The sequence below is a fragment of the Camelus bactrianus genome, chromosome 1 (genome assembly GCF_048773025.1).
Source record: "Camelus bactrianus isolate YW-2024 breed Bactrian camel chromosome 1, ASM4877302v1, whole genome shotgun sequence".
Lineage (NCBI taxonomy): Eukaryota > Metazoa > Chordata > Mammalia > Artiodactyla > Camelidae > Camelus > Camelus bactrianus.
In genome coordinates, this window is record NC_133539.1 from 7,838,680 (window position 1) to 7,860,950 (window position 22,271).

At 34.8% G+C, this 22,271-nt stretch overlaps 1 protein-coding gene across 3 annotated transcripts in view; it reads right to left on the minus strand.

Annotated features, from left to right (window-relative positions):
* Positions 1-6,978: 6,978 nt before the first annotated feature.
* MORC3 (MORC family CW-type zinc finger 3) overlaps positions 6,979-22,271 on the minus strand; it is a 36,993-nt gene continuing 21,700 nt past the window's right edge. For all 3 annotated transcript variants that reach the window (XM_074357957.1, XM_074358010.1, XM_074357985.1), the window contains exons 10-17: positions 20,729-20,833; positions 19,162-19,284; positions 18,981-19,055; positions 17,927-17,972; positions 16,202-16,365; positions 12,600-13,485; positions 10,981-11,138; positions 6,979-8,449 (exon numbers count right to left, since the gene is read on the minus strand). In XM_074357957.1, the coding sequence (XP_074214058.1) occupies positions 8,296-8,449; positions 10,981-11,138; positions 12,600-13,485; positions 16,202-16,365; positions 17,927-17,972; positions 18,981-19,055; positions 19,162-19,284; positions 20,729-20,833 (1,711 nt within the window). In that variant the 3' untranslated portion in view covers positions 6,979-8,295. The remainder of the gene's footprint in view (positions 8,450-10,980; positions 11,139-12,599; positions 13,486-16,201; positions 16,366-17,926; positions 17,973-18,980; positions 19,056-19,161; positions 19,285-20,728; positions 20,834-22,271) is intronic.

Genomic DNA, 22,271 nt, shown 5'->3' on the forward strand with positions numbered 1-22,271 from the left:
CTCTTTACAATAGCCGAGACATGGAAGCAATCTAAATGTCCATGACAGATGAATGGATAAAGAAGATGTGGTGTATATTTACAATGGAATATTACTCAGTAATAAAAAAGAATGAAATAATGCCATTTGCAACAATATGGATAGACCTAGAGATGATCATAATGTTAAGTCAAAGACAAATTGAAAAAGTGATACAAATGAACTTATTTACAAAGCAGAAGTAGACTCACAGACATAGAAAACAAATTTATAGTTACCAAAAGGGAAGAGGGGAGGGATAAATTAAGAGTGTGGGATTAGCAGATACACACTACTATATGTAAAATGGATAAACAACAAGGACTTCTTGCATAGCACAGGGAACTGTATTCAATATCTTGTGATCACTTATAACGGAAAAGAATCTGAAAAAGAAAAAATATTTACATGTATAACTGAATCTCTTTGCTGTACACCTGAAACATTGCAAATCAGCTATACTTCAATAAAATAAATAAAACACAGAGACAGTCTTTGGACCTCCTGTAGTCATGTACACAAATAATAATAAAAAGAAAAAGTGAAAAGGAGCGTGAAAGGAACAATGTGCTTGTACAGTTCTGAAGACAAGGTTATTTTCGATCTGAAGGCTCAAAGGAAGTTTGTAGAGAAGGAGGCATTTAAAATGGACTTCAAGTGATATAGTTATTGACAAGCAGCTCTGGAAAATGGGGATTTTGAAGAAATGACTGTTTTCAGCTCTAAAACAGGAAATGTATTAGATGAGCCTGAAACACCTTATTATCCTATAAAGCAAGAAAATCACCAAAGACTACAAGGATTATGTAGTAAGGACATAGGAGCCAATCTGAAGAGACCTGTAGCCAGAGCAAGACAATTTTCCATTGGAAAATGGCCACAATGGATTGAAACACATAAAATGTTAAATTCAAAAGTTGACAATGTTATTAACAACAACAACAAAAACCTTGTTGGTTACCTTTGGAAGATATTTGGGAAACAATACCTGAGTCAAACATTTATCCTGCCTATTCCATATGAATCATATACCTGAGGATAACTAAATAGGTTTTCTCTATAGATTTCCCAGCAATTCAAAAGGAATTGAAAATATGAGTATCACCATTTCACAGCTTCTAATAAAATAATGGATCTAGGTGATTGTTAATGAATGCTAAAAATCATTATGTAAAAGAATGATAGGGAACTTCATAAAGGATGGATTTGGATGACAAAACTAACTCACGAATTGATCTTAATGTAGCAAAAAGAGACAAATACACATATGTACCCCTTGATGTGATGCAATAGGATGAACATAGTACTGCCTAAGAACTCAAAAAAAAAATCAAAAAGAACTTGAATGTGATTAACTCTGTAGATCCAACTACTAGTTTATAGAAAATATAAGAGATTTTTTAATTAAATCAGTAACAAAATGAGGGAACTAAAGGAAAAATATTCTGATTTCTTCAATAACTAAAAAGAAAGAAAATAAAGGAAGAACAACTTACAAATCTAAAGAAACTTTAGAAACATATCAACCAAATGCAGTATGTTTTCTTTTGGATCCCAACTTGAAGAAACCAGCTGGAAAAATAATTATGAGATGACCAAAGAAATTTGAATACTAAATAGATTTGATATTGGAGGATGATTAATATTTAAGGTACAATAACAGTATTATTTTTGTGTTTTAAAATCCTATTTAAAATCTGAAATGAAAAATTTTAAATCTCACTCAGTGATAACACTACATTATTTACAGATGATATTATATACTATGTAGAATTTGCTTCAAAATATAGGAGGGGCAAGAGAACATAGAAGAACAATAGAGAAAATCAACAAAACCAAAAGCTGTTTCTTTGGAAAACATCAACAAAACTGACCTTAGCTAGGCTGATTAAGGAAAAAAATTCAAATTACTAAAATTAGAAAAGGAAGTGGTGACATGAAAAGTGATGTTATAATAAAAAGGATTATTCTTATGGAAATAAATAGAATACTGTTATGAGCAATTGTATGCCAGAAAACTGGATACCTATATAAATGGACAAATTTCTGGAAACACAAAACTTACGAAACTTAATCACAAAGAAGTAGAAAATCTGAATAGACTTAAAACTAGTAAGGAAATTGACTCAATAAAAACCTTCCAACAAAGAAAAGACCTGGATAGATGGAGTCACTGGTGAATTCTGCCAAACATTTAAAGAATTAACACTAATCTTTCCCAAACTCTTTCAAAAAATTAAACAGGAGGAAAACACTTCCTAACTTATTCTATCAGGCTGACATTACCCTGATACCAAAGCTAGACAGAAACCACAAGAAAAGAAAAACACAGACCAATAATATTATGCATATATATGCAAAAAAACCCAAATAGTAATAAGCCAAATTCAGCAACATATTAAAAGGATTATACACTATGACCAAGTGGGATTTATTCTTGAAATGCAAGAATAACTCAGCATGTAAAAACCAATCAACATGCCATCCACATTAATGGAATGAAGGGGGAAAAACTCCACATTATCATCTCATTTGATGCAAAAAAAACATTGAACAGAATTCAAGATAATTTCATAATTAAAACAACAACAGAGGGGAAGGTATAGCTCAGTCATAGAGCACATGCTTAGCATGCACGAGGTCCTGGTTCAATTCCCAGTACCTCCATTTAAGTAAATAAATCCAATTCCACCCACCCCCCCCCCAGCAAAGTGTTTGGCTCTCTAAACTATGTGCATATATAAGCTTGATAAAAATAAATACTAAATAAAATAAGCTTTAAAAAAAAACACAGTAAACCAGGAATGGAAAGAATCTTCCTCAATGTGGTAACAGTAGTGTATGAATAACCCACAGCTAACAGCATACTCAATGGTGAGACTGAAAGCTTCTCCCCTAAGAGCAAGAACAAGACAAGAATGCCCAATTTCACCATGTCTATTCAACATAATATTGGCAGTTCTAGCCAGAGCAATTAAGCAAGAAAAATAAATAAAAGACATAAAAATTGGAAAGGGAGAAGTCAAACTATCTCTTTGAACATGACATGATTTTATATGTAGAAAACCCTAAGTATTCCACATACACAAAAATGTTAGAATAAATGAATTCAGCAAAGATGCAGGATACAAAATCACATAAAAAATCAGTTCCATTTCTAAACTAACAATGAACATTCAGAAAGGAAACTGAGAAAAAATTCCATTTACAATAGCATGAAAATAATACTTAGGAATAAATTTAACCAAGGAAGCGTAAGACTTGAACAATGTGTCAGACTGTGTCACTTCTGCTGGCAGCTAGTTGGACAACTCACACTCCTGGAACTCTGAGGATCTCATAGCAAGTTTCCGTTCTTCAGTCTATGAACACTTCCCCCAGAAGTGACATGCATAAAGTCATACAGCAAATTGGGAACAATGCTTTCTAGTCTCAAGTGTCCCCACAAACACGTTTGAGAGATTCTCCACTAAGGGAGTCACAAGAACATGGGACAGCTGCCTATATAGAAAAAGAAAGTAAATCCAAATTACTTCGTCAGCCCCGGTTCAGATCACAGTACAAACTTTCAAAACATAGGCCACACAGTACAAAACACCGGCCACAATTTTCAATAGCACTGAACAGGAAACCCATAGATTAGGAAGACTGTTCGACTCACTTTGTACTTTCTGAGTATAAAGCACCATTACACTTTGTTATGAAGGTATGGCTGAGTTCTGGATAGTATTTACATATTGAAGACACATATTAGCCAGATTGAGGTAAAAAGTTCTTTTGAGTCTATTCTATATATTGTTACCATGTTGAGTCTTGACTGCTTTGCAAGAAATTAACACTGAACCTTGAGGTTAAACTTGTTATACGTGTTTGAAATAGGAAATTGTATTTACTCACAACCCATGCTTACTAGCACGTTTGTGTAGGAAATTATTTGTGGTTCACACTCCAGTTTCATAATGGTTAAATTCATTCTCCATGACCACACTTACCTATCTTTGAGCGGCTTGAATTTACCAAGACTGTCTTCTCTTGTCTTGACATTCTCCTGAGGCCAGTATATGTAAATTAACTTTGTGATCATAAAATTAATTCTAAAAATAATATATATTTTCCTCTATGCCAAGTGGATGGATAGTAATGGCATTCCTTTCGTGATCTGCGGCCAATGTCCAAAAGACAAATACAGCTGACCCCTGAACAACATGCGTTTGAACTGCATGGGTTTACTTACATGCAGATTTTTCAGTAAATATATTGGAATTTTGGAGGGAGATTACAATGAAAAAATAGATGAACTACATAGTCTAGAAAAATAAAAAAAATTAAGAAAAAGGTAAATGTCATGAATGCATAAAACTTACGTAGATACTAACCTTTCATAGGCACAAGATATTTAGTATACAATTTCTGCATTAATTTTGTTTTGTAAGTTTGCTTTCAAAGAATTACATTACCATACAGTATGCCTTTCTCAGAATTGGAGAAAATGCATATCAGCCTATCATCACAGCCAAGTCGTTTTTTAAAAATATTAATGTTTCCAATACTGTGTTATGAATATGACTGCAATACTGTATGCCGTAACAATTTTATGACTAGTGTACAAGCTAGGCTACCTTGAAGCAACTGTATGGATTACACTAGGCTACCACAAAGGAAGGTGAGGGTCCATCTTCTTAACAGATGACAAACTTCGGCAGTACAGTAAACATATTTTCCTGATGATTTTAACTTTTTTCTCTAGCTTGTTTTATTGTAAAAAATATAGTATATGATACATATATGACATACAAAATGTTAACTGTTTATTGGTAAGGCTTGTGCTCAACAGTTGATTATTAGTAATTTGGGGAAAGTCATATTATACATGATTTTTGACTGCATGGGAGTCAGCACCCATAACCCCTGAATTGTTCAAGGGCCAGCTGTGTATAAAGGCATGAATCCGGCAGGTCTCTGACTCCAATCCAATGAGTCTGTTTATGTGACACTGTGCAAAGTACAATTTCACCTCCTGTGGATTTTCCGAAAGCTAGGAGTTGTCTGGGCAGTTTGTGGCCACATAACGGGCATTTGGCTTCTTTAAAGCAGTAAGACAAAAAACCCAACAGAAGAGAATAGACAGAGATGATTTGGTACACAGAAAAAAGGAATTAAAATGACCAATAAAACATATGAAAATATGTTCAACCTGAGACGAAGTGCAAGCTCCCATTTTTTCACATATCAGACTAGCAAGTTTGACGGACAGAAAAAAACACGCTCAAACATTTGTTTTTCATAGGAGTATAAATACAACCTTTTTGGATGGCAACATTTATTAAAATTAATATAGCATACACTCTTTGACCTACCAATATTCACTACAAGGAATTTACACTCTGGGTATACTTGAAAAAGCCTGTGATATGTATTAATTTTCACAGCAGCATTTTTTGTAATATCAAAAGATGAGAAATAAATGAGCGTTGGGAGCATACTCGTATCAGTACTAAAGCTGTTCAAAAGAGTAATATGGAATTACCAATTATATGGTGTAATACTTGTGTAAATTTGATACAAATATATAATCAAGTATAAAGATATAAAATTTAATATAAACTGAATGCATATATATGAATGTGTATGTGTATGCAGCTGATATTTTCTGGAAGGACATCGAAAAATAACAGTGGTTACCTTTAGGGAGGCAGTGGGGAAGTCTTTTCACTTCTTATGATTCTGCTGCACTTACATTTCTAACTTGGGCACCAGCTCCGCTTCCCTCTCCCCATCCTTGCTTTCCCCAGTGAGAAAGTGGCCATGCAGATCCTGAGTTTGTTTCAAGACCCACTTGAGTTCAACACTTGTAAATATTCAACACTGGAGGGTATAGATCAATGGCTTTAAGCAATGGTGCTGCACTGGAAGGCCTTTAACAAAACAAAACACCTGATACTTTGGTCCAGCCCCAAAGACTCTTAATTAGTATGGGTTGCATCCTTACATTGGGGTTCCTAAAAACTCCCCAGGTGATTCTAAAATGTAGGCAGTGGCGAGAACCACCGGTACCCATCACTTTAATTATTCCTCCAGGACAAACAATGACCTAATGGGCTGTGTGACAGTAAGAATCAAGTGTCTGAGATCGTGGGCAGAGTCACCAGCAGTACCCACCCACATCAGGAATCTGAGGCCCAAATAAAGGACACATGGATATGCCACATCGTTCCTGCTATGTGAACACAGGTTTTACTGATTTTGTAGCCTTAGCTGACTAAAGCAGGTCCTGTTTGGAGGGACTGTGGACTGTTCTGGTTTACATTCTCATACTGTTTTTGTTTTAAAGTAGTAATGAGTTTAAGCAACACTGTCCTCCCACACTAGCCTTTTAACAAATTTAACTTAATAAAAAAGGTATCTCTACCTTAAAATTACATATGCCATGAAAGCCCATGTTACTCTTCTGCTAAACTCCTTGTTAGCCACATTTTCAAAGAATCGTATCTTGGCAATATTTTCTTAAAGAGTGAGTAATAGGTATTTCCAAAGAATCATTTTAGCAAGCAAGTTTCTCTTACAAATTCTATGATTAACTTTTCCATTAAGCCAGTTAACAGCCATATAAAATCTGCATTTTTACAAGAATACAGCTGACCAAAAGGAAGGAGAAAATAGCAAATTCCAGAAATAACTGCTACATAAATATTCACAACTTAGACATGCTATACACAGTTATCATTTAGGCAAGGTTTCTTTAGGTTAAGAAAAAGTTTCTTTTTGAGCGTAAAATGTACACACACACTCTCAAGGTGAGCTCAGTTGTAGTCTTAATGGAAACAAATAGCATTAGTCTTCTAACTATAACTTCTAATTAATATAGTAGAATGAGCTCAACTTGAAGGTCCTAACAGATACAATTTTAACTTTCAAAATGTATCTTGAATGTAGAATTCCTTTAAAGTAGTACCTGAAGAGTTAGCCATCATATATATATTTATTTTATTACAAGATATTTTAAAATTTGAGCAGATACAATTGTGACAGAAAACCAGCTTCATACCAAAAATACACTTTCAATTACTTTATCAAGCAAATAAAAACAATCTTCATTTATTTGCTTATTTAAGAAATTAATGTACAGTAGAAATTTAATATTGTACATGACACATGTAATTAAGCATACAAAAAGAACATATATTGAATGTTCAGAAACAAAAGTAAAAATAAATAGCAATGATAAAACTTTGAAAAAATAATGCACATTTTAGTTGTGGAAAATATGATTCTTAATTATATATATATACATAATTATACTTAATAAAGTCATCTCTTTCAAATTGCACAAAACATGGGACCAATAAAGCATAATTTTTATGGCATGTAATACCATGATCCTAGGAAGTTTGTTGCTTAACTCCTGGATATAAAACACTTAGGTCTGTAATATAATATAAAGATCTGCAGTACTGTTGGAGAAAGACTGTCTTCCTCAACTCACATTAACCTGTAGTAATCCTACAAAAGGCTGTACAGGAAATTTCACAAAAAGAAATGTTAAACAATTATTGTGCCCACTCCATGCGGACTAAGCCAAAAATGGGCTTCAAAGTAAATGTGGCGGGACATAAAATACTTTTGATACTTTTTTTTATACTAAAGATCATTTCTTCTTTCTGTAAAACACTTTTGTTTAACCATGATTGGCAATCTCAGCACAAAAAAATCCTAGCAAAATGGATAGAGTTTCTACTTACCTTATTTCAGGAGGTAAGAATTTATAGAAAAGCAGCATTAATGCTCAATTCACTTGCAACTTATCAGGACTGTTAGTCCATTTTTAAAAACCCTGTTTTAAACTTCTCTGTAAGAAAATCAAAGGGAACATTTCCATTTGTGTTATGGCACAGCCCTCAATTCAGAGAAAAATACACTTTGGGGAACCAGAAAACTGCACAAAGGTTAGGGGCAACCTGAAAACCTATGGTGAAAAACACTTGAGTCCTCCAGGGTAATAAAAAAATATGCAGACTTAATTACAAATATTTACATTTCAAAGCAAAATCATGAATTGGCTAAGTAGCTGCTCAATACCAATGATTCATGGGCATTTCAAAAGTGGGATAATGTGTCCACAATACTTGTGTCCACACTTGAATGCATAGAATACAGAAAAGATCGTGGTTCTTCAGTCTGTTTACCTATCATATCTGTAACAAAGTTGTTTACACTCTGAAAGCTGTACAACCAGAAGGGCTGAGCAGGTATTTTTATTATCTCACATAGAACATACTTTTAAGTACTACTGATTTCACTCATTTGTTCGACAACTTGTCCTAAAATCTCATCAACTACATCAACATCATAATTCACTTGCTGAAGATCGAGATCAGGTACAATCATGGCCAGCAGCTGTCCTACGTTAACTCGAAGAGATCGAAGTTTGAGGCTGCAAATACAAATATTTCACCTATTAGATGAACATTATAAATAACAGTTTAATAGTCATGTAGGGCTTAATATTTAAGAAAAACATTAAAACTGAATCTCTGTAGAATGATATACAACTAAAGGAAAAGCAAAACTTCTCTAGAGAACAGAATTTAATAATTCATTTAACTTAATTCATAATTTAATCTAATAATTAAGAATTTATCAGTTGATAAATAGAGTGTTTCATAAAACTAATCACTCTATTTGGTTCCAACTAGTACAATTTTAATATGAGACTGGAGAAAATGTGGACTGGTAAAATACATTTATTACAATACATTATTTACAACTGAAAATTTTGTTATTACCTGGAAAACAATGGTGATATTATACTAAGTGAGAACATTGAACAAGAATGCATCTCTTTGAATTTCAGCTTCCTTTTGAGGAAAGTAAACTGAATTATTCACTAAAACATGTACTGTGAGATATCCATAGTTGTATAAAAGGAAAAAGAAATGGTTCTGTGGTCAAATAAACTTATAAAACTTTGGGTTAAATAATGTTAAACAGGACTTTATTTTAAAATGCAGGATTTCTTTGAACCTATCATATGCTAAAGTTCACTGACTATCCATTTTACTATGCATTTATTATAAACATTGGGAAATCCTGGATTAGATTATCATTCCTTCCTGGTGCACATACATGTATGTGAGTATCAACATTCTAGACTTTAAATACCTACAGCCACACAGCAGCCTTTGCTTCGAAGCTGAGTGAAACACGTGGATCAAGTGTTAACGTATGCTCTTATTCTGCCCCCTTCAAAATGTAAGTCCATTTTATTTTAGATACTGATCTTTCCAGGGTGGAAATCTCTGATGGGGCAAGATGCTCATCTTTGGGTTGACAAGGCACAAAAATGTTATTTTAAGCATGTTTTGTGAGCTTAAGATTCCACTGGGTCTTTGATAAAATTTTACATCATTCCCATACCAGTGGTTTTCTTGTCCAAGCTTTCCCACTCATCTTCGATCAGAGGCCCATTTCTATATGACAAGTAGACAAAAAGATCAGTATGATCCTTTCATAGTCTACTGACTGTCCTGGCTAATTCCTCTTGTCTGCGGGACACGTCACAGATCCCTATGTTAGTGTATAGAACAGCACTGAGAGAAATACTGAGTTCCATATGCTATTTAAAATGTTTGAATAGCCACATTAAAAACTAAGATGAAACAATAAATGTTGTTACATATTTTATTTAACCCAATGTAGCTAAAATACTATCATTTCATCATATAATCAAAATACTGAGGTATTTTATTTTATTTTTTTAAATACCAGGGTATCAAAATTCAGCATGTATTTTACACTTAAAGCACATCTCAATTCAGACTAGCTAAATTTCAAGTGTCAGCAGCCAAATGTGGCTATACTGTTTCGGAAAAAGCACAGGTCTAAAAGCTCGTGAGTTACTCAAAGTTTAGTGTACAAGTGAATCATCTAGTTGATTGTTTGAAAGTTTCCAATTTAATAAACTACTCCAGGGCCCAAGGATCTGCATTTTTATAAGCATCACAGATGCTTGTGGTTCCCATTTTCAGAAACACCAGTTAGGATTTTTTTCTGACCCCCTGCCTTCCGTGCTGATAGGTACTATTCTATCCTTTCTATTTCCATGAACAGATTTAACGAAATCCTTCAAAAAACTTAAGCTAAAAAACCAAGTAATAATATATCTAATGTCAAGTGAGGATAGTAGGAGATTATTTCTCAACAAGAGTACCTTTTAGGTATGAAGTCTTATATTAGCAGGAAGAATTGCACAATTTTAGCCCTTAATGACAATTTCTGAATAGTAAGTTATCAACAGACCACCAACACTGTCAGAACCCCAAGCCCATTTGAAATCTTACTCAGAGAAGGTTATCATTCATTTACTGTTTTCTTATTTTCACAGAACTTCTTCCTAATTAATCCCCTGTACCATGTAATTCTGTGATCTCCTAAAAGTTAAAATTGAGGAGGGCATGTAGTAAAATGAGCTAGCAAACCATAATGAAATGGTGCCAAGTACAGAAGTAAAGGAAATCACGGTGAAAAAGTAAGTTTCATGAAACAGTCCACTGTCTTCTAGTCACTGCCTAATTCAACCCGTTCTTCAGTATCTGGTTCAATTTTCACTTTTCCCCAAGAAGCATTCCAAATCACTCTGACCAGTCAAGAGCTTTATTCCTTTGACATTCCTATTCCACTTAAGTTGAGCCTAAATTGTTAGTTCCTTGAAGGGACAGATGATGACATGCACTTCTTTTGTAACTGTCTATCATAATGTTGGGACCACAGCAGTTAACTTTTTTTTATTTTTGAGTTTATTTGAGCAAAAATTCATTCGAATAGGGCAGCAACCTTCTAGCAGATAGAAAGGAATTTCAGTCAGTAACTTCCTTTGAAAGAACAATCTGTTTGATGTGTGCTAGCAACTAAGTTATCATGCTAACCAGAACTGTAGACCTAGAGAAATGCCTCATTTAATATTACCTTTCCCCATCAGTATAATTTACAGACTCCTCAATGTTACTTGAAGTTGAAACATCTGCTCCCATCTGTTGACTTGTAGATTTTAATTGTTCGATTTCATTTTTCAGCTCTTCACACTGTGAACGGATTTGTGATTTTTCCAGTTCCAATAATTCAACCTGACAAAAAAATTACTTAATTAATTTTATAACCGTAAAATTTTAAAATACTATTGTCAAAGTGCAGATGTAAGCTAAGAAATGTAGAAAATCTTGCTTGGTGAAAATTACCATCAAAAAAATCAGATTAAAAAAAAAACCCAAAAAACACACCACAAAAAAAGCAATAGCTTTCTATAAAGATTCACTTGTTCAGTTTCACCTCTGTCTTTCCACATTAAAAGAATAAAAAAAATATTAAAGCATGACTAAAACAAGTGGGACCTAAAAACCAAAAAAAACAAGATAAAAATGTCTAAATTATGTTGATATCATAATGACTTTCATTTCTTGCACACTCATTAGCTAAAGCTAAAACAGCAAAAAAGTTAAAACAGAAAGCTTGTATTGATTTTTATGTATTTTGTCATCTAGCTAAGCCAACACATCAGGAGAAATGTTTAAATGAGCAGATATGTTGGTATCACTGCCAGGAAGAAGGGGAAATACAGTACTATACGGTCGTTTCCAAACTCTTTTTAGCAGAAAAACTCTCCTTTCGAACACCATGTAAATATAATACATAAAATGTTTTTTAAAAGGAGCTACCCAAATTTGAATTGGGGGTTCCTTTCTTCCTCAGTAAAAGAACACCTGAATAAAGACTACATTTCCAGGGGGAGGATATAGCTCAAGTGGTAGAGTGCATGCTTAGCATGCACAAGGTCCTGGGTTCAATCCCCAGTACCTCCATTAAAATAAATAAACAAAAAACTAATTACCTACCCCCTAAAATAAAAAATAATAATAATAAAAAAGACTATATTTCCAAGTTATCCACTGGCCAGGTGACTAAGTTTTGACAGATGGCATGTAAGCACCTTTTAGGAATCGCACCTTCCTCTTTCCTGCGACCTGGAATGTAGCTATATGCTGGCTGGGCCCCAAGGGCCATCTCAGATCACAACTGCAGGTGGAGAAGCAAAGCAACAAAGTAGGAGCCTGTGTCTCTGATGGCTGTGCAGCTGCTATCATTATTTGAGGTTTTATGTCACCTGCAAAGGAACCTGATCATAACCAATACAGGATACATCTGTAAAATGAAGTATCACCATCCACCTCAGATGGTTATTTTAAGACTTATTAATAACAGGCACAGAACTCCCATGGTATTAGTAAGTAAGCATCTAAGTGGGAATGAGAAAGATGGTCCCTCACTGCACAGCAATGTCCTATACACTACAGGACATTTACCAGACCTGGTCCCCATCCATTAAATTCCAGCAATGTCCATCTCCAAAACCGTCCTACACATTTCCATATGCCCCCAGGGAGGACCATTTCCAGGTGAGAACCAGTGGAGTAGCAGATAGTCGATAAACAGAAATATTAAGTGATTTATTCTAATCTAGCCAATAGCAGTTAAGATTTAGATACCCCTGGATCCTCATGACTCCCATTATGCTGAGTGATATAACTCACCTCACTTTTATACTGGTCCCTCTCAATACTGCATTTGTCCAGCTGTCTAAATACATCATCCAACTGCACAACCATTTCGTCCATCTCACTTTTATTCTCACTATTGGAACACTGACTGCATTCAGCCTTTACTTGTTGCAAAGCACTACACTGTTTTTTCAGCCTTTCTATTTCTTCCAAAGCTTGCCGATACTGGGATACAATATGGTCTGGACTTTCAGACTTGCCATTAATACTTGCAAGTAAAAATACAGCATCAGTTTCAGTAGACTGATGGCAAGTTTCCTTCTTCACGTATCTGTCGTTCATTTCCAGCAGCCTCTGCTGTAACACTTTGATTTGGTCAGTAAACATATGACACTGTCTTTTATAATTTTCTTTCTCTTGGGTGACAAGAAGCAGCTCATTTCTCAGTTCACTTAACTGGCAACCAGCATCACCAGCAGATTTATCAAATGTTTCCTGGGTTTCATGTGTCTTTCCTTCAGCCCCCACACAAGGCGGCAGTAGAGTCGTGTCATTTCTTACGTCTATCTCATCTTCGACCGCTTCTTCCTTTTTAACCACTAAACTTGGTACTTCAGTCTGGGTGGCTGCAGTAGTTCCCTGATCGCACCTGGATGCTGAAGTGCCTGTTGAACCAGTCTGGCCACAAGCTTCACTGTCACCCACAGGCTCGATCTGAACTCCACTTTGCTCCAGGTGACTCTGCTGCAATTTCACTTCAATATCATCATCCACTGCAGGCTTGGGAGTGCTGTTTTCTTCTAAGATGATGACATCTTCATCATCATCGTCATCTTTGTAATTTTCAAATGCTTGATTACTCAATCTTCGATTCTTTGCATTCAAAGTTGATGAACGAGTAGAAAGTCTCCGTTTCAGGCTAGAAAATATTTTAAGTATAAAATGTAAGATTATAAAATGTAGACATGGACAAAAATAGATGACCTTGAAGTAATCTAACTATCTTGAAATTCTAAGAAATGCCCATGTTCATTTTTTTTTTAAATGATGTATCTCATAGTACTGCCCAACGACTTAATGAAGTAGACAGTATTTTCTCCTTTTACAGATGAAGAAACAGACTATTGAGACCTCTTAAGTATCAGATCCATATACTGCCAAACATCTCTTCATTTGATGTCCTCCGGCATTTCAGTCTACACATGTGCAAACAGAATGCTACCACCCATCCCAGGCTGCTCTTTGAATCCCAGAGCTCAGTGAGTGGCACCGCCATTCCAGTTTGCCCTCCATAGTATTTTCTTAATCAACATTCAGTGATCCAAGGTGAGCCACAAAGTAAACCTGCATGCCCTATCCTTTCATGTAAAACAATTTCCCCTGTATTAAAAATTGCCTCACTTTCTTCATCTGCTTAATTTTTCCGTGAATTTATCACCAATTAATTACTTTTTGCCCCACTCAGAGGGCTTGTTATTTGGACTTTATGTGTTAGACCTTATTTCTCAAGAGTTTCCCCTTTCTTATATGGAGAGGGAATAATCTCCAATAAAATCTTGAGAAAGGGTACACACAACATAAAAAATGTGAAATTTTCCATGATGAAAATATCTTTATTCATCTCTCAAGTTCATTGCTGGCTTGATTTTTATATAGACTTCTAGGTTAGAAATCACTTTCTCAAAACTTTAAAAGCATCATTCCATTGTCATCTGTCATTCACTGTTCTTCCCACTCCGATTCCTGATCTCTTGCATGTAGCCTGGGTTTTTCCTTTCTGGAAGGAAAAAAACCTCTCTTCTCAGGTGCTCTAAAATTTCATGATGATATTTCTTATCTTTTTCCAGACATTATGCTGGGTATTTAGCATAAACTAAATCTTTCTTATATTATTTCCTCCCCTTTGTTCTCTGATTCCCATTCTGAAATCTCCTTATTCAGATGTTGGCCCCTTATGTATTTCTTTCAACTATGTATCTTTTCCTTCTAAGAGATTTATTTGTTCAGTATCTACCCACCTCCCAATAAATTTCACATGGTTCCATCTACTCCCTTTGTTTCACTTTTGTACATCTGGGGATCCTTGGCTATATTTATATTTCAGACTGGAAGCAGTGAGGTCTGAGCGTGTGATTCCAAGGGTGCTCAAGCTGTCATCATTGTTTAGGGCTTTTCTCTGGGGAGCCTCTGGGGAGCCCAATGAGGGAATGAAGGGAGAGGATTTCTCATCATTCAGTTATTCATCCCTTACTCCTTCTGTTTCCAAAACAGTGGCTCACTCACATCTTCAGCAGCAAAAATTGCTCCAGAAAGTAAATTTCCTACCTTCTGTCAGAGAAAGAGAAGCAGCATTGCCGGACTTTGCAGATAAGAAAGAGGTTTAGGGAACTACTCTTCCTTAAATGTTCATACAAGCCCCTGTGGTCACCTCTATTTTCTACCGTCAGAAGTATCCAACCAAATTCTGAGACTGCCTAGGGATCTATGGAGTTAAGCATTTAATTAGAAGTTGCCCTTTTATTTTTCTTACCAGGCTAATTCCTATTTGTCTCTCTTAAGACTTATTTTAGGTACCACCTTTCCAGAGACTTAAGCTCTATGAACTTGAGAATGCTGGCTTTAAAAATTAATGAATAATTTCCCTCTATTTTCTTCTTCCATTTTAAAAATAAGTTCCATTATCTTGTCTATAAACGCTAGAGATTCTCTTACTTTGTCTGGAATCATCTTTATAAAGAAAAGCCAAGTGTATTATGAGGACGAGTTAAAAAAAAATTCACATATGTTCTCAGTTAAACAGCAATGCGCCAGAAAACAAATCCTCAAAATGTAGGCTACAAAGAGCAAACTATTTAAAAACATGCTTTCCTTGATACATAGGTACACAATACATTTACTATATATATGAGCAGTTATTCTAATCTTTTCTGAATCTTCAAAAGTTCTTTTGAGAATCTGATGAAGGCTATAAAACCTCTCAGAACATCTGACCCCACTATTTCAGAGAATCTTGTATCAATGTTTCTCTTTCAACAACTATCAGATGTAGTCAGTCTGATGTACTAGTTTATTGGCATCATGCTCTTTCTTCTTCACCTGTGTTCATTCTAATCCCTTTGAAGGGGCCACCTGGGCAGAGTACTGCTCTTAGAATTTCAGGAACCACCTTAAGTACCACCTCATCATAAAGCCTTCCCTGGCCATTCCAGTCAAGAGAGCTAACCATTCAACTCACACCACTTATACATCTCTCTTCCTTCTCCATCCACTTACCCAAAGTACACAGCATGGCACTGGCTAGACTAAGAACTTATGGGTCACATCTGACGTTACAATATCGTATTCTTAACCACTTCATGTTTTTCTTTACTCAGATAATGCTAATTTTAAAAGTAGGAATTTTCATACTATACAGAATTTCAAAGAGTTGATAACTTCCACAATGAATACAACTAATACTATTTTAATTGATTTAAATAGGTGGCATAAGTGAAGCGGAGGTAAGTTTAGACAATAAAAGCAAAGTAATGTGCCCTTAAGATCTTTTATATGCATATAAACTACACTTACTTAGAAATACATTACTGCCATAGAAGTGTCACGTAAAGGCTGTGTTTAATACTCATTCCCCATACCTGTTATTCTCAGGTTCAGACTGGGGTGAACCTCGATGATTTATAAGTCTTGTTGCATAAGTATTTGCTGCTTCTGAAAGGTGTCCTCTTGGAATACCTTCCTTAACAGGAGAAAAGCTTTGACTTGACACAGGATTTGTTGGAAATAATAGTTCAGCAGGAATCTGTTGAAGGGAAAAAGAAAAATGTTCTTAAAGGAATTTTTTTAAATGTGCCATGTCTAAAACACAAGATACTATTTCTCATATCCCCTTATCCCAGAAGGCACTGAGAATCACCCTAAGCACATAAAGTCATTGTCACCTGAACCAAATCCAGTCTGCAAATGAGCTAAGAATTTTCAAAGGCATGAAGAAAACAAAGAAAAAATATTCCACAGAGACTGTATGTGGTCCACAAAGCCTAAAATATTTACTACTTGGCCTTTTATAGAAAGATTTGCTGACCCTGGACTATATATAGAACTTACAGAGATGGGGAGGGTAGCAGCTCAGTGGCAGAGCACATGCTTAGCATGCAAGAGGTCCTGAGTTCAAAATCCAATACCTCCATTAAAAAAAAAAAAAAGCTTATAGAGATATAATAAAAACTTATTTTTCTAATGGAAAGAAATTGAAAATAAATAAAGATACTGCCTTTAAAAACCAAAGTGAGCCCACTATTCTTTTCTCCCAGTTCTGTTCTCATCCTCAAACCCTCAGTCTTTATACAAGAAAACACTTCAGTGTAATTACAAGCACACATACCCATCTGCAGCAGACCAAAACTTACACAAGAAGTACAACTACCTACTCATACACTCAGAAAGCATTAAGCATTAAGAAAGATAGGGGTATGGGATTAAGACATAAACTACTATGTATAATATAGATAAGCAACAGAGATATAAAATGAACAAATGGGACCTAATTAAACTTAAAAGCTTTTGCACAGCAAAGGAAATCATAAACTAAATGAAAAGGCAACCTACAGAAGCGGTGTATGTGTACGTACACACGTACACACACACACACACACACACACACACACACACACACACAAATGGAATATTACTCAGCCATAAAAAAGAATCAAATAATGCCTTCTGCAGCAACATGGATGGAACCAGAGATTATCATAATAAGGAAGTCAGACAAAGATAAATATCATGATATCACTTATATGTGGAATCTAAAATATGACACAAATGAATTTACAAAATAGAAACACTCACAAATATAGAAAACAAATTTATGGTTGTCAAAGGAGAAAGGTGGAGAAGGGTAAATTAGGAGTTTGGGATTAGCAGATATTATCCTGCTGATAGGTCCTATGGTATATCCAGGTAATTGGTAATACACATGTCTCATTTTCCCTGTTAGACTATAAGCTCATAAAGGGCAGTATTCACCTACGATTCAACTGTGTGCAGTTCAAAGACAAATATTATATGGGATATGCAAACAGGGCACTATATTCAATATCTTGTAATAACCCATAATGAAAAAGAATATACACACACACACACATATATAAAAAACTCAATCACTGCTATATACCAGAAACTAACACAATATTGTAAATCAACTATACTAAAATTAAAAAAAAAAAGAGAGACAGAATGTGAACTGAATGAACGAGATTGCTTCAATTCGTTATGTTAACTCCCAAGCTTAACATTGAGTATTTGTTAAATTAATTACAACCCAAGATAAGACACAGCTATAAAGTGGAAGGCTTAATTACCCGAGGAATTGTTTCAAGTTGCCTGATCCTGAATTTTTCTTTGTCTCTTAAAAAAAAAGGAAAGAAAAAAGAAACATATTTAAATTTATTGCATTATTATTTTTAATTGTTTTCCAAGGACATACTTGCCATTTCACAACTAAGTCACTCAGATAATGTTAACTGACCTCTGCTTCAATTTCATTATAATCAGTGGTAAGCCCTAGGCAGGGGACTAATTCCCATCTCATCTCAGTTACACCCTGATGTCTGCCTCAAACTCTCCATACCCACCAGCATTATTCTCAGACTTTGAAGAAGGGTATCACACTTTCTAACTGGTTTCTTTACTTCTAATCCTGCTACTGGATTTATCTTCAAAAACAGTGCACTGTAAATCAAAACCATATGGAGGATGGTTTTTGTGAACTCAGCCTTCCGTGTGCAGTATGCTGGCTTAATGTTCACCATGGTTCACTATCATTACCCAGCTTTCTCTCTCTCACCTCTATCTTCCATTATGCACATCACATATTTACTTTAATTAAGCTGAACAAATCATTGTTTCCTACCCAATCCTACCCACCCTTCAAGGCCTATTACCAAATGTCCTTCATAAATTTTCCTTATCCATTTTTCCATCCCCAGCCAGAAATAATTTCTCCTTACAGGCTTCCTAACAGGACTGGACGGTGCCTTTTATGGTAGTCGTCAACTTCTAATTGGTAATACACGTCTCATTTTCCCTGTTAGACTATAAGCTCATAAAGGGCTGTATTCACTTATGATTCATCTGTGTGCAGTTCAAAGACAAATATTATACTGGATATGCAAAATATCTTTCTTGCAGATAGGACAGCAATAAAGAGCAGGTGAAAAAACAGCAGGTTTCCACAGTATAAACTTAAAAAGCACTCAATGTGATGCACTCCACATCATAATCTTTTTTTGGAGGGGTCATAACCTTTTTTGGCTGTACTAAGTTTATTTTGGAGAAGCATCAACTAATGCTGCATACACATCACTGCTGAAGTTTGGGTATTATTCTCCCACCATACATTAATACAACACTCACTTCTTTTTGTAGGTTTTCTCATAAGTGGGATGCACCAAATCTTCATCTTCAGGTTCTTCTGGAACATCACAACTTCTAATCAGAAAAATCACATGGGAATAACACGTCACCAGCGCCTATTCATACATCCTGAATAGTACTTTCTGCCTTTCCCAAAAGGGTACTACCAACTATATGGTACCTGAACTGTGGGTCAGGGTTATTGGAGCAATACCATTTTTCCGGAAGTTGATCTATCCCATCTGGTAATTTTCGCCACTTTAGACAGGAATCACATTGAACCCATGTCTGATCAGGACGTTTCCTGTAACAAAATAACAAATATTAGCATGGAAATAGGATCTAAGTACTTCATTAGACCTTCCATATCATTTCTACCACAAAGTGCCCCTTTTATTTAACTCTGTCCCTGAAAATTCCGTGACATAACTATTTATGTTGGTCAGTAAGTTAAGTTTTTAAAAACAATTCTGGTTACCTTCGAAGGTTAAAGGTGACAGACCAATTTAAACAAAGATACTTAAATATCTTGTTTAATAGCATACTGTTAAATTTGTTTCATAATAAAAACTCAAACCTAAGAAAATAATACAAACGCCTTGCTCTGAAATTTATATTCAGTTAGCACCTGCAGTGTCAAATCTAATACATTTATTAACACAATAAACTAGTCAAGTACAGAAAACAGGCAAGTTGTATTACAATTTAAGCAATTTTTATAATTGCATGACATTTTAACTCTATGATAGCATCTCTCTGAATAACCCAAATTTGTACATTCTTTTAGTTTATAAAAGGCTTTCATATGTTTATCATTTGAAAATTACAATGATCCTGAAAAGAATTTATGTAGACTCATTTAACGACTTCATCTTAATACCAATAATTTTAACTCTAGTTTAAAAAAAATGCATTTACACATTTTATTAAAAAAAAACAAACAATCCAGAAATTTGTAAAGTAAACATAAACTTGTTTCAGGAGGTTACTACTGTTACTTTTTTTAATCCTGGCAGGCTTTTTCTATGCTTATAGAATTATGCATGTGTATACGGACACTTTAAAAAAAAACAGGAAATTAATACACTGAGTTGCATCCTTTTTGTTTTTCATTACGTATCTTGGACATCTTTCCATAGGCACCCTGAGTTGTTATCATTTCAGAGGACTGTTACTACATACTATATACTTTACTGAGTGCTTATCTTTAATTCTTACAAGTTGAGGAGGTAAGTGCTATTACTGTTTCCATTTTACAAATGATAAAATGGAAGCTTACAAGAGGTCAAGTAACATGTTCAATGTCACACAGCCACTTAAGCAGCAGAACTAGAATTTAAACTTAAATCTGGCTTTAGACTCTTGATCCTATCTCCAGAATTTTCAAACTATAAGATGCAACCCATCAGTGGATCATGAAATCAGTTTAATGGGTAAAGACCAGCATTTTTTTCAAATATGGGTAAATGCTGTTTCATGACTTTTGTGTATATGTGTAAATGTATATATTCATTCGTTCATTTTACAGTGTGCTGATTCGAGCCGTAGGATTTATTTCTATGGGTTAGATTAAAAAGTTTACGCACCCTACGCAAGAAGTGGTATAGATCAGTGGTAGAGTGCATGCTTAGCATGCACAAGGTCCTGGGTTCAATCCCCAGTACCTCCATTAAAAAAAGTTTACACAGTACAATCACCACCAATATCACATCTTGACATTACAGTCAGTTATTTTTAAATGTACTTACTGTATATCTTCAACAGGCAAATTTAGAGGATATTCTGCATTTTTCTTCACTTTCATTTCATTCCAGTAATCATTGAGCTTATCTCCTAGTGCTGTTATTGTAAGCCTTAAAAAAAATTATAAAATCAATTTAAGGAAAAAAATAATAAAAATAAAATCTTCACCAAACACAGAGAAAACATAACCTAGTAATGATCACATGAACACAACGGGGAGCGCCAAAAGGTACAGTTAATTAAGAAACTCAAAATAATGGCAATTTTCTATAAGGACCTTTATAAGTTCATATAACAGAGCCAGGATCATCTAGGAAACAAGACACCAAATACTAATAGTTTGGGTTCTCTGTTGAGAAACAATGTTGCAGATCTATTACAAGGAGAACCACAGGCTTTCTGGTTCCAACCAACCAACTTATGAGCTTCAATACAAATTACAACTCAGCTGTTTGGTTTATAAAAGTACACCATCATTACCAGAAAGTGTACTTCAAAATAGCTTCTGTCCCACAATTAAGACTTTCACATTGCTACAATAATGTCAGTTAAAAAAAAAAAAAAAAGGCAAATCAACAGTACCTATTGAGATAAATATGACTAGGGCCACAACCAAATAAGCACTTGTTAATGAGTTAAGCACCTACTGTGCGCACACACAAGATACAGTGTAACATTTTAAATTTAAAATACAGCTTTTAAAAATCAAGACTTCAAATTTTGTACTGACAGATTAATATTAGACATATCTATCCCCACTCACTGTCCCTATTTTTCCCCACCAGGAAGCCCCATTATCACTATAACACATAAACATCCAAATAAGAACACTTCATTCTCCCTCCCAAACATGCTTCTCCTATCACTTTTTCAATTCTTCCTCATCACCTCTGTTCTTCAATCCATGAGACTGCACCCATCCTGTGGAAAATATACCCAGGAGTGGAACTGAAGGGTCACAGGGGTGGACACTGATGTTCAGCTTTACTCAATAGTCTCATGGTTTTCAAAAATGATCAACAATTTTCACCCCCATCAACAATGTACAGGAGCTCCCACTGCTGTACATCTTACCAAACTAAAGTACTCTGGTTTTCACTTCATTTTTGCCTTTCTCTTTTAGGTCTGAAACCCATTTGGGATTTTTTGCTTCATGTGAGAGGTAGACGTTGAAAAGTTCACTTTATCTATACAGGGAACTGACCCAGCATTTTTAGAAAGATGATCATTTTCCCACTACACTATAATAAAACCTTTCATAAATCAGCTGACTATATGTATAAAAAGTGGAGATTTAGGTTTCTCTATTCTGTTTCTCTAGACTATATTTTCATTAATACCACACTTTATTAGTCACTATAGCTTTTTAAATTGAAATATAGTTGATTTATAATGTTTCAGGTGTACAGCAAAGTGATTCAGGTATACATATACATATATATATATATAACTACAGCTATTTAAGTGTTGATATTTAGTAGCATAGATCCTCTAGATTTGTTGTTCTTTAATTATTGTCTTAACTATCTTTGGTCTTCTTACTTTGCA